Source organism: Polyodon spathula, chromosome 6, assembly GCF_017654505.1.
Source record: "Polyodon spathula isolate WHYD16114869_AA chromosome 6, ASM1765450v1, whole genome shotgun sequence".
In the NCBI taxonomy this organism is placed as follows: domain Eukaryota; kingdom Metazoa; phylum Chordata; class Actinopteri; order Acipenseriformes; family Polyodontidae; genus Polyodon; species Polyodon spathula.
The window spans coordinates 22,832,375-22,846,588 of NC_054539.1; the positions used below are offsets into that span (position 1 = coordinate 22,832,375).

General features: G+C 37.1%; 1 protein-coding gene across 1 annotated transcript in view; it reads right to left on the reverse strand.

Annotated features, from left to right (window-relative positions):
- The window catches only part of igf2r (insulin-like growth factor 2 receptor), a 62,720-nt gene that overhangs the window by 27,718 nt on the left and 20,788 nt on the right, over positions 1-14,214 (reverse strand). Inside the window, exons 15-25 of the mRNA XM_041252568.1 lie at positions 13,829-13,973; positions 13,237-13,411; positions 10,565-10,680; positions 5,320-5,485; positions 4,722-4,901; positions 4,510-4,611; positions 4,193-4,294; positions 2,387-2,564; positions 1,757-1,930; positions 681-824; positions 292-467 (exon numbers count right to left, since the gene is read on the reverse strand). Coding sequence (XP_041108502.1) covers positions 292-467; positions 681-824; positions 1,757-1,930; positions 2,387-2,564; positions 4,193-4,294; positions 4,510-4,611; positions 4,722-4,901; positions 5,320-5,485; positions 10,565-10,680; positions 13,237-13,411; positions 13,829-13,973 — 1,658 coding nt within the window. The remainder of the gene's footprint in view (positions 1-291; positions 468-680; positions 825-1,756; positions 1,931-2,386; positions 2,565-4,192; positions 4,295-4,509; positions 4,612-4,721; positions 4,902-5,319; positions 5,486-10,564; positions 10,681-13,236; positions 13,412-13,828; positions 13,974-14,214) is intronic.

The following is a 14,214-nucleotide window of genomic DNA, read 5'->3' on the forward strand; positions in this document are numbered from 1 at the left end:
TTTTGGTAACCTGGATTCAGATTTAGTCTGGTCACAAGTGAAATGAGTTTACTCAACAAAGGAGTCAGAGGACATTACTCCACATCATAAAAATAGCCTTTGCTCCTGTCATTGCTATGCCAGATTGGCAAGGGCTGTTCAGGTCAGTCTTGAGGTGAATCTGCATAGCTATAAACTGAACCTCTCATGGTATCTGCCCTCACGTTTCATAAATAGTAAATTCATTTTTAAAAGGATGGTACTAAAAAAATAAAAAATAAATAAAAAAAAACAAACAACAAGCAAACTCACCGGGCTATCGTCACATTGAAAGATAATGCGGGTAGAGTAGCGTCCGTTGTCACACTTGTCGCCACTCAGATAGACAATGCTGAGGGAACCATCAGTGGCTGCTTGTGGGCTGGACTGAATGTAGCCCAAGTTCAGGCTGTGGTCTGAGTATTTGGCACAGGATCCCAGAGAACCACCTGCAGATGGTAATATTACCCAACTATAGCACCATTCACTCAGTAATACACAATGTGCACTTGTCTCATTTGTTTCCAATATGTTCTTGTTTATTTGCTCTTTATTTCATAATTCTTTAGTTCGCTACAACCCCTTTAACATATAGCTGTCAGTTAACATCTTTCCACATCTTATTTCTTGATAACAGTGCTACAAGATACCAAATTGCTTACCAGGACATCCCTGGACCCGAGGTAGAGGCTTACACACATTCAGGTAAAAAGTTCTGCTTTTTGCTTCCCCTGTAGTGTCAACTGCCACCCAGGGATCAGCATCCTTGCTGAGGTCACTCAGGTCATACTCATTGCCGGCAGAATCTGAAAATGTAAGCACATCATATAAATGACTAGGGTTAGCCATTTTCAGTGAGGAGACCTATATCTAAAATAAACCATGAAAAGTGAATGAGTTAGATGAAGAATATTCCTATCAACATTCAAATGTAACCCTTCCATAGTCTTTCTATGGCATTATAGATTGGCTTTCATGTAAAACTTAAAACATGCCGAGTATCACAAATACAGCAATGTACTGTCTTAAATTGCTTCACTGTTCTGCCTTATTTGCCCAATCTTTCATTAAGGAGTTAGCTGGCTTCCTACAAAAAAGCCTATATGAACATAATTTTTACTTAATAACATGTACTTCAAAGAGACTAGAAAATGATACCACAAAATTCTACCGGTAGCCATAATAGTAGTACAGTATTTCAATATGTTAACATAACATTATTTAGCAGGTTTCATTCGGCTTTATGTGTTAATTCTATAGAATGATGCAAAACCTTTGGCCATAGCTGTATACTATATTAAACCAACAATTACATTCCAGATACACTCAATGCACTTTCAATGCAGCTATCACACATTAATTTACATATCATTTTGTTTACAAGCAGGGAAAGGCTAGGAAAGTTACTTCATATTCCATTTGATTTTATGGAACTCAGTTGAGGTTCCCCTGGGTAATTTTATTCCAGGGCCATGTGCCTGCCAGGTCCTAAACTATTTTAATGAAATACTGAAAACTAAGGTGGACTGCAATGACCCGTTGAGAATTACAATTACAACAAATCTGTGTAATAAATAGAAAAATATCAGTAATGTACTGTAGGAAGCGGTTCTCTATTCCAGTTCTTTTATTGTGTGCTTTGGACAGTTTCAGAGCCTCCATACTCTTTCAATTGTGAGCTCCACTACAGCCTACAAATGTCTGGCTTTGCAACAAAGGTCAGTTTCCCATGGCTTACCGGTAACCTCACAGTCCACAGGGGCAGAAACACAGGCCAAGGCTGTGTGAAACTCGAAAAAGACGTTGTGCGTGACGTGAGAAGATGAGCTCATCTCCTCTCGCAGAAGGGTAAGCTCCCCTGGGTACAAGTCTCGGTTACACACAAACTGAACAGTGAAGCTGCTACGCGTTCCTGCGAGGAATAAAAATAAAGCAATAAAAAATACTATACAAAGTAGGTCGTCAGACCCGAACATATCATGGTAGCATCCACTATATATATTTATCACCAGTTCTATCTGAGCTCACAACAAGTTCTTTCTGATAATGAAAAAAAAACATACATAAAAAGTACATTTGTAAAAAAAATCTACCACCACATAACATTTCTTTTAAATGAACAAATGATTCATATTCTTGACAAAGCATGAATGCTCCAGAAAAATCGTTTCAGTTTTAAAAACAGATCTCACAACGTTAACATTTTCTGACTTGGGATTTTGTGTTGTTTTGCCATAGAAAATGTCCTGCAAATTTTGGCTATATTAGCTGAAAATCTATTTTGGCTCACCTACAAATCCAACATCACGCATTAGCTCAGGTTACTGTGGTACAACAATGTGCCTAGGAAAGCCTTTGTTATTCCTACCCGATTCTGTAGCGAGGGCTCCTTTGTAGGTCAGTGTCATCAGTCCATCAGATGAAAACTTCAGAGATCTATCCAAACCAACAATCGGTTCTACTGCCTTCGATCCCTCCAGCTCACAACCAGCTGCTGGCTTGTTGTCAATGATACCGCACTCACGTACAGAACCACAAATGTTAACCTGGGGTGAATAAAAAGGAAAATTCCAGCCTCAATTCGTGGGGGTAAGACATTCCTTTATTTTCCTAGTATACGGACTAAACTGGTTTTTAAAATGTATAAAATTACCTTTTTAATATGTTTTCTATTTACTTTTATACACAATATTTTAGAAATACATGATAGCCTTTTGTTCCACAAAATGATGATTTTGTTATGCTTGGGATATTTTTAAAGAAATAGCTACATTGCTCAAATTTTTACCATATTTGTTTTCAGACAGGGCAGTACATAACAAAGACTTGGCCAATGCAAGTAAATTCAGATGGTAAGACCAGCAGACTACAGTTGTTTGAATATGCCCAAACATGAATCCAGCTTTGGCAAAGAGCTTGATTGAACTGTGTTATCTCATGATGTCTGACTAATCTTCTCACCACTGCCAATGCAAACTTTACTTTTCCACATCTACAGTGAATCCTGGGAATTGGTTCTGCTAATTAGGCATAGGCTAACATCTTCAGCATAGAAACATAGGCACATATTTTTATTTAGTAAAAAAAAAAAAATCACACTTTTGGGGTTCCGAAAAATGTCCCCAGGTGTTGCTACAACTGTTTAAATAACATACCTGTAATTTCTCTTTTCATCAACATCCTGACAACTGTTTACACTTATAAATTTAAAGTCTGTTTCTAAGCTTTTAAAAATGGCCACTTGCTATGTTTTTTTTGTTTGTTTTGTTTGTTAAAAATTGCTCTTTCTGCAGTGATTTGGAGGCCAGATCTCAAACCCCAGTGCACTACAGCGGACATTTTGAAAAGAGGTTTGAAACAGACTTTAAAGTTATAAGTGTAAAAAGTTGTCAGAATGTTAAACAATGAAAAGAAAAAAAATACAGGTACATTATTTAAACAGTTGTAGCAACACATGGGGACATATAACGCTATGACAGTAACACCAATTACTTCTCTAGGCCCCTTAATGGAAGTTTCCCCTTTACCATGATCACATTTGCTGTTTCATTACCAATCAAAATATACTACATACATACATAAAAATAAAAGTTACTCTTAGTAATCCAGTTACTGTCACTGACCACGGTAAACTACATCAACCATTAATTTTACAGGACTGTGAAATGTTAATAAAGGGGAACTACAGTTAACCTAAAATGTAATATGAAGTACACTATGGGTAAGGTATACAAAAACAAGACTTCAGAAAAGACTAACTTAAAAACTGCGTTAACTATAGCTAAAGAGACTCCATGAACACCTTTGAAAATATACAAAATGACATAAAATTATTTAACAAGGAATCAGTACCAGTATACAAGAATTTAAACATATTTAGTCCTTATTTTTAGTGTTTCTTGCCTAAAAGACGATCTGTGCTGTTGAAACCGCCTCATCTTGCTGTTCTGCAGAATGGCTCATTTGGCCTAGAACTTTCAGACCAATGGGCGCTTTGTGCAAACCCCCCCCATTCAAATAAAAAGTGCCTAAATAAAAACCTCAAACTCGAATTCACCAGACTGACAGAAAACAACAGAAATTCATCAAAAACACACTGCACATTAAAACACGGTAACCATCCATTAAGAGGGGGAAGAAAAAGCAAAGAACAATTAACATTTGATCTTTTTACCTTGAAAGTCTTCCCATTTCCTGTCACAGAGTAACCATCTGGGGAAGCCAGGGGATGCAAGTTAAACTCAAACCCTGTATTAGGATCCGTCAGCGTGCAAGTCTAGAAAAAGAGAAACGTGTGAAATTCTGCAGAAATAACTTGTATTTGCTGTTCTGGGGAAAAATGCTCCTTATTTCTGTTCTTAATAAACATTTTCTCGGGGTGATAAGCCAAGACTACAGGTTTATTTTATTTAGAATTTTTTTATTTTTTTTCTTGCCAAGTATTGTTGGATTTCTCTCTCCAAGTAAATGAGTGATGTATTGTATTCTCACCTCATTTTTGTTTTCAGTAGTTGAGATGGCGCACGCAGCTTCTGTTTCCCACAGAAAGGTGGCAACACAGTTTTGCATCTCAATAAACCTTGGAGCAGAAGACTGAAGAGGAAAGAGTCACACAAGACTACACATTAAGCACTTGCAACGGTAAACAGCAGGACTACTGTTATGCAGCTTATGACCTTCAAGTCCAAACTTCACATCCTTACCAGGGTCTCTTTTGAGCAGGCAAGATGGATCCGTGAAGTGTAAGAGGTCGCCTTGCCTTCTGCATCGACACAAGCAGATCCATTGGTGTACTCAAGAAGAAGGTGGTCTTTTTCTTCAATGACAGGACCCTTATTTGCAATTCCCAAGTTGCTGATATCTACAGTTTCATGCCTCATATCCTTAAGGAAAGGGGATTCAGAAGCAAGGTGTCACATTGACAGTTTGAAGCAGGTTATATATAAAACAAGACAGCTAGTCAAGTTTACGTGTCTGAGATTAAGCGAAGCACCTGGCCAGCTTTACAGTCCATTGGTTAAAGACATAAGCTGATAAAGATTAGGGACTACTTCACCCTTCAGGTGAACTGACCAAGTAAGTGCAATACTATCTGAAAGCATGGCTTGCAAACAAATTTCTTTAACAAGAAATATGGTACCAGATATCATGTTTTAGAATAAAAATAATTACTATAAGAGGTATTTATTTCAAATATGGACATTTGTGAGCTATATAGTTAATGGAAGTGCACAACATGCAAGATCTATGGAAATATTGTGTTAGCTACAATCACAAGGAACGTAAATATAATGCACTCACCGACTGCCCTGCATATTTCATCTGACAGACAGATGCATAGCGATCACACCCGGAAACAGGGTTCAAAGGTCGACAGACATTAATGTAATACTTCTTAAGATTGTCTGCATGCGACATGTCCATGGATTCCCAGTTGTTCCCACCATCATCTTCAGACTTGGATAAACTGAAATCAAGCAAAATGAAAAAATACATAATAATCATATTTATATAGCACCTTTCACAGTGGACCACCATTACAAAGCACTTTACAAGATACAAGACCAGGGTGTGTGAACTGTGCATCAGCTACAGAGTCACTTACAACTTCTCACACGAAAGACTGAGCATAAGGAGGTTAAGTGACTTGCTCAGGGGTCAAACAATGAGTCCTTGGCTGAGCTAGGATTCGAAATGGGGGCCTCCTGGTTACAAGCCCATTTCTTAACTACTGGACCACACAGCCTCCTATTTAAAGCGCTTTGTGACATAACACCATTACTTTTTTTTTTTACTGATGAACATTACTATAAAAAAGGGCAAATTTTTCCAGCACACTGAAGTGGGATAAATTGAGTGCTAAGGGCTGTAAATGCCTGAATTCCATTAGCGCGGACAAACGAAGAAAGGGTGAGAGTTAGGAGTTGAACAATTTTGTCATATGTGACTGCAATGTATCGTCCACATTATATGTCCTATTATACGTCCTATTATATGTAAACGTATGGAAACTATAATAAGATCCAAAATGGAAAATTACCTAAATGGTAACAATATCCTGGAAGACAGTCAGCATGGTTTTAGGAAAGGGAGATTGTGTCTAAAACTAACCTGCTTGATTTTTTTGAGGATGCATCATCAACAATGGATAATTGCAAAGCATAAGACATGGTTTATTTACATTTCCAGAAAGCTTTTGACAAAGTACCGCATAAAAGATTAATTCTCAAACTGAAAGCAGTCGTAATTCAAGAAAATGCGTGTACATGGATTAGGCACTGGTTAACTTGTAGAAAATAGAAAGTACTGATTAGAGGAGAAACCTCAAAATGGAGCAAGGTAACGAGTGGAGTACCACAGGGATCAGTATTAGGTCCTTTGTTATTCCTAATCTACATTAATGACTTTGATTCTGGTATAGGAAGCAAACTAGTTAAATTTGCACACGGCACAAAAATAGGAGGAGTGGCAAACACTGATTCAGCAGCAATGGTCATCCAAAATGAGCTAGACACCATTCAGAACTGGGCAGACACATGGCAAATGACATTTACTAGAGGAAAGTGTAAGATACTGCATGCAGGCAAAACAAACAAAAAACAAGGGCATTACAAATACCATACAGGAGATACTGAAATTAAAGGAGGAGTCTATGAAAAAGAACTAGGAGTTTATGTTGGCTCAGAAATGTCTTCCTATAGACAATATGGGGAAGCTACAAAAAAGGCCAACAAGGTGCTTGGATATACAGTGTCTATAGAAAGTCTACACCCCTTTGAATTTTGTCACCTTTTGTTGCCTTATAGCCTGGAATTAAAATGCATTAAAATAGTTATTTTTTCCCCATTTATCTACACACCCTACCCCACAACTTCCAAGTGAAAAAAATGTTCTAGAAATTTGTAGAAAATTAATTAAAAATAAAAACGGAAATAGCTTGGTTGGATAAGTGTCCACCTCCCTTGTAATAGCAATCCTAAATTAGCTCAGGTGTAACCAATTGCCTTCAAAATCACACAAAGTTAAGTGGCCTCCACATGTGTTAAATTGTAGTGATTCACATGATTTCAGGATAAATTCAGCAGTTCCTGTATGTTCCCCCTGCTTGGTAGTGCATTTCACAGCAAAGACTCAACCATGATAAACTCAGCAGTTCCTGTAGGTTCCCTCTGTTTGGTAGTGCATTTCAAAGCAAAGACTCAACCATGATAAACTCAGCAGTTCCTGTAGGTTCCCTCTGTTTGGTAGTGCATTTCAAAGCAAAGACTTAACCATGAGCACCAAGGTGCTTTCAAAAGAACTCTGGGACAAAGTTGTTGAAAGACACAGATCAGGGGATGGGTATAAAAAAAAAATATCAAAAGGCCTTGATTATCCCTTGGAGCACGGTCAAGATGATTATTAAGAAGTGGAAGGTGTATGGCACCACCAAGACCCTGCCTAGATCAGGCCGTCCCGCCAAACTGGATGACCGAGCAAGAAGGAGACTGATCAGAGAGGCTACCAAGTGGACAATGGCAACTTTGCAAGAGCTACAGGCTTTTATGGCCAAGACTGGTCAAAGCATGCATGTGATAACAATATCCCAAGCACTCCACAAATCTGGCCTATACGGTAGGGTGGCAAGAAGGAAGCCATTACTCATGAAAGCCCACCTTGAATCCAGTTTCAAGTATGCAAAAAAACACTGTAGCCACGTGGCAAAAAGTTTTGTGGTCTGACAAAACTAAAATGGAACTTTTTGGCATAAATGCAAAGCATTATGTTTGGCGCAAACCCGTCACAGCGCATCACCCAAAGAACACCATCCCTACTGTGAAGCATGGTGGCGGCAGCATCATGTTATGGGGATGTTTGTCATCGGCAGGAACTAGGGCACTTGTCAGGATAGAAGGGAAAATGAAAGGAGCAAAGTACACAGAAGTCCTTGAAGAAAATTGCTGCTATCTGCAAGAAAGCTGAAACTGGGACGGAAGTTCACCTTTCAGCATGACAATGACCCAAAGCACACAGCCAAAGCTATACTGGAGTGGCAAAGGAACAAAAAGGTAAATGTCCTTGAGTGGCCCGTTGGAGCCCCGACCTAAATCCAATCAAAAATGTGTGGCATGGCTTGAAGATTGCTATCCATCAATGCTCCCCAAGGAACTTGACAGAGCCTGAACAGTTTTGTAAAGAAGAATGGTCAAATATTGCCAAATCTAGGTGTGCAAAGTTGGTAGAGACCGATCCCAACAGACTCACAGCTGTAATTGCTGCCAAAGGTGCTTCGACCAAGTATTAACACAGGGGGGTGGAGACTTATCCAACTATCACCTTTCAGTTTTGTATTTAATATATCATTTTTTTCTCATTAAAAACTTTTTTCCCCGTTAACAGTGTGGAGTATGGTGTGTAGATAAGTGGAAAAAAATCCTCATTTAAATGCATGAAACTCTGAGGCACTGTCACAACAAAATGTTTAAAAAGTTTAAGGGGGTGTAGACTTTCTATTGGCACTGTATAGTGAAAAGTTTTGAATTTAAAATCAAAGGGAAGTAATGTTAAAACTTTACAATGCATTAGTAAGACCTCATCTAGAATAGTGTGTTCAGTTCTGGTCACCTCGCTACAAAAAGGTTATTGATGCTCTAGAAAGAGTGCAAAGAAGAGCGACCAGAATTATTCCGGGTTTAAAAGGCATTTCATGTACAGACAGGCTAAAAGAATTGAATCTATTCAGTCTTGAACAAAGACCAAGCGGCGATCTGATTCAAGCATTCAGAATCCTAAAAGGTATTAACAATGTCGACCCAAGAGACTTTTTCGATGTGAAAAAAAGAAACAAGGGCCAGGGGTCATAAATTTTGATTAGATAAAGGGGCATTTTACACAGAGAATTGTGTAATCTGGAACCATCTCCCCAATAATGTTGTTGAAGCCGACATCCTGGGATCCTTCAACAAGCTGCTTGATGAGATTCTGGGATCAATAAGCTACTAACAACCAAACTAGCAAGATGGGTCAAATGGCCTCCTCTCGTTTGTAAGCTTTCTTATGGGTTCTTATGTTATATACATAACATGAATCACTATTTAGCTTCCAGCCTTCGCAATAAAATGACTTATTTAGGATTTATATGGGAACCGTGATTTGGAACATGGCTTCATTAATTCTGCTGTGAAAAATGAAATATGTATGAAACTTTTTTTTTTTTTTCATTTTAAATATATAGTCCAACGCGTTTTAAATCACTTATTTTGCTGTTGGTATGTTTTCAAACTCAAAATATTAAATGATCAGGAATAAATAACACTATGTAACACAATTTTTGTTCCTGGGTAGTATGTGTTACTTCCTAATTGCTTATGCCTCAAAAGTATAGAAAATGGCTATTATTCCCCACAAACTTTTGTGACCAGGACAGTGATATTTCAAAATATCACTATTTCCAATGGGAAAACGGGCACATGTGTGTCTTTTCGTTCACATAAAGTCAGAAAAAAACAACATATGAATCCAAATTAACATGTATTTATACTAAAGTAATACAAAAATGACTACAGAAGATTTAGAAGTGAGTAGTTTTTCGAGATTTATGATTATACCCTGGTAGCAGGCATGTAGTGGCCAAACAAATTAGGAAATAACACTTACTACCCAGGAGCAAAAAAAAAAAAAAAAATTTGTTACACGGTGTAACTAAACACAGTTATGAAATATGGGCTTTTTTTTTTTTTTTTTTAACGATTTCTATATAGGGCCTTTCATAGTGGACCACCATCACAAAGCACTTTACAAATTATGAGACTAAGTCATACTTATTTAAGAAAACAGTTTTGTGTTTTAGAAACCTTTAATATTTTAATATTATATTAATATTGGTAGCAGGTATGTAGTGGCCAAACAAAGTACTGGAGCCGTTGACCTTTACTAAATAAAGTATAAAAAATGCATACTAACTCAGCTGGCTCATTTAAATCAGTTACTTGAAGTATAATAGTAATACATTTAATGTTGTTTGTGCGCCTAACTTTTTCCTCATAAGAAATCCAAGCCAGTTATAATCCAACGTGTGTCCAAAAGCAAATGGAAGCCTCTTTTTAAAGATTTCTTCACGGTCGTATTGTAAAGTTGTTTTTCACAGCCTTTAGGTATTTGTATGTACATTACAAAAACATAATTAAAACCTTGACCGCTAGCCAACGCTCTGAGGCACTCTGAGCTGTATGACAGCGAGTGACAGTAGTTAATGGGCAATTCGCCCTTGACAAATGTGAGCAACAACCAGGATCCACTATAAGTGTCTATTATTAAAACAAATATAAAACAAAAAAAGCTTTAGGTTGTAAATAAATGACTGGAATGTAAGCTAAGTCACACACTAGTTGATGGGGGAAATAAAGTTGCATAACTGTGTACTGCATACATGGTTATAAAACGCAGTTATTTGCTAAACCAACACAAATGTGGATATTATTTGAATACAACTGTTGTACAAAATGACAGAAACGGCTAACCTGGGCCGCCCCATTTGCCAACTATGCTTTATACATTCAATGCTTACCTGGATAAGTCATACTGCTGCATAGTTTTATCATCTGTCACCATACATTCCAGTGGCGTCTCAGGGCATGCATATCTTGTGTACCACTTGAAGTTGTAAGTGTAATTATCTTCCACCTGCAATTGTTAAACCAAGAGAAACATTATGCTTGAAGAACAGTTTAATTTATTGCAGCCCTACTACTGAAAAAACGTTCCATTATTCAATTGAACCGATCTCAAAATTACATATTTCTTACATGAAAATATGTATACTTCTGTCATGAAAAATAATGCAATTTTAGCTTTACTAATCTAACCAACAGTGTCTCAAATGTCAATTATGAATACATTGCATGCAGTAGCTAGAAAATGGATCATAGACGTACGGCTGAATCCACTCATTTGCAATGCGTGTTTGTGACTGGTGAATAAGCGACTGCGTTTTTCATTTTTGACTCTGGATTTCTCTGCATTGTCTGAGCCCCTCTCAACCTAACCTACCAATTTACCTATCTGTAAACCAAATTTTTAGAAGGTAAATCATTAAATACAACATTCCTCAGTTGAGTAGTAGGGATGCTTTATATTGCTATAGCAAGGTGTTCAATCAGGAATACAATTTTACCATTTCTTTAGAAATATAGTATGTGCATGCAGGCCTTTTCTTAAGTGTATTCCATGTGTAGAGTAGGAATAAAATACAGTTCTGTCTGCGTTTGCTTCACAGCCAAGTTATTTGTGGTCAATAAAGCAAATACGAACAATTGTTGTCTTTGTTTTTATTGTCAAACCCAGTTTTTACACAGTACATTAGTTCAAAGTAACATCAAAATTAAAATGTTAGTTTAAAAAAATTAAAAGGTGGTAGTTAATGCATACCCTGTAAGTTAGTATTATAATATGTACAGTATTTACTCATGTCGTCAAGCTAATGTTGCATTTTATTCGCATAGTGTCTACAATGGAGAGTAAATTTCTCAATGACCCAAAACCTTATCTGCAGTGCTGATCAAATGCACAGTTCCTAATGAGATGTTTAAGAAAAAACCCCCAAAAACCCCCATCAAATATAGCTTACCTATGAATAAGATTTGATACAATTATTATTATTATTATTATTATTAATTGGTCACTTAGCAGACGCTTTTATAAAGCGACTTAGAGACTTGAGGGAGAACTATGCATCACAAATGCTGCTTAGGAGTCACTTACGATAGGACTTCAGTTGTACATCTCATCCAAAGGACAGAGCACAAGGAGGTTAAGTGACTTGCTCAGGTTCACACATAGCGAGCCAGTGGCTGAGCTGTGATTGAACTAGGAATCTCCTGGTAACAACCCCCTTTCTTTAATCATGACTCACTTTATTACACTTGCCTACTTTAAAAACAACTAAAGGACCATCTAAAAAAGGTGGTCTTCACAGGCAGTAATTCCCTTCCCTTAAGTAGATTTCTTACTGTGATCTCCAATAGGAAACAGATCTGCATCTTTATAGCAGCAATCTGATTAATATTAGCAACTGCTTTCTGTATAATTGAATGGATTTGATATCAAGTATATCACAAGTAGTCTTAATAGGTAAGGACGACAGGCTAGTAGATATAATTAAGGCTATGACTTTGTTGTGGCAGTCACAGAAATTGTGAATTTGATTTGTGAAGTCCAGGAAATCTTAGAAATGGATGTAAAAACAGATCCGATCAGCGCTTCCTTTATTTCCTTTAACAAATGCAGTATGTCATGCACTAAAAATACTAATTTGTAAGTATCTGTAAATTGTTTGGTTGCTTATGCATGCATCATTCACATGTAGCTACGTAGGTCAGCGAATGAGATACCTGAGATGGAAAAACAAATTCACTGGAGAACAGAAGTTTACCAACTTACAGCAGCTTTCTTTATAGCATGCTGTTTTAAAATAGTGGATAAATGCGATACATCAGACTCAGACAGCTATAAAAGCTATGCATCTTCACTTTGCTATAAGATGGATGCAAAGTGGTTGCAGCTGTTGTTCATACTTTAAATACAGACTGCATTTGCAAAATTCTACTTAAATGTTTTTGTCAATTTATTGATGTGCTGAGTTTGTACCTCTTGTGTAAGACATTTAAAAAAAAAAGCGACATCGTCGATACATCCTTTCTCTCAACTCACTTTCGGGAGAATTTCAAACATTAAATTAGAGAGATATGTGAGAGATATTTTATGTATGCCAAGTGAAACATTTTAAGATCTGTTAAGGGTGTATGCCTTTCCAAAAAGACGCATGTTGCAAGATTGTAGATGACGTAATTCTGTCTTGTTGCTCAGGGTCGGAAATTATGTCGATCTTAAGTATGTACTGTAAGTTTTGTACTCTAAAGTAATATTTAAACCTGTCAGTAGTTTAGCAATAGTTTATCTTTATATTATTGATTCTGGTGTACTTATTAAAAACTATTGTGTATGTTGATGTAGCTAAAACTACATTATTTGGTGACCTTTCGTAGCCTTAGATATAATCAATTACACAGTCACAAAGACAGTGTCACATTATCCTTGATTAGTACTGAAAAATGTGTTAACTGCAAATGAAGGAAACTCTTAAGTTCACTACCTGTACAACCCTGCTATACCAAGTCATTCATCAGTAGTCATTATAGATAGGTAACCCTTTAAAACTATCCTACACATTGTCTTCATTACCTGATACTCGGGGTGCCCCACCCCAGCTTCCCTGTCACACAGGAAGGTGATAAGAGTGGCCCGTTGGGAGCGCTGCTTGTTGTTGTACTCTGTTCCATTACTGTATTGCAGCTGGATCATGCCATCGTAGTAAGAGAGCTTGGAATTGAATTTGCCCAGACTCCAAAAATGATTACTGCAAACAAAAGCAAAAACAACAGTTGGTTAAAGAAATACATAAAACCCTTAAATAAAAAATAAAAAAATAAAGAAAAAACAGATAAAAGGGCTGCTAAACAGAGGCAGCTCAACTTTCTATTTCAATTTTACATGTATGCTTACAACATACTGTACACATTCCTCACCATGGCAAATTAGAGCTGTCAGTATCATGCAGTTTCAGGACAAGCAGCCATAGAAATATAGTAGAACGATTTCAGAACATTTTAGTGCATTTTTACATCAGAACGAGATACTAATATGCTGTAATAATCGCACTGCAGCATTACTTTTTCAATCCCTGCTAGCACTACCTATTCAGTAGCAAATTTGATCCAGTTAAACCAGGGTAACACAGAGGTGACGGAAATGTTTTGTATAAAATTACACTTGCCTTTTGTCCACCTGACAAGCGCCAGATTTATTATCACACCTGTCTGACAGGCTGCCACACACATTCAGGTAGAAGTCATAGTCGCCACTGTGAACTTCATAGCTTCCTCCAGGTTTATTCAGCGGGGATAGGTCAAAAGAAAAACCTGAATGAACCAAAGTGGAAGTATACATTTTGCATTGTAATACAGTGACACCCAAACAGGATACATACAGTTTATAATTATAAGACAGTTTATTTGAGGGGATCCAAACAAGAGCTGACTGTTTGAATGTGTGTGTGCGTTGCAAGCAAGACTGAGCTTAAAACACAGCAAGTTAACTTTTCGAAATTGATGAACATTTTAAAAACCAGCATTACAGTGGTTTACATCCAAAAGATCATTG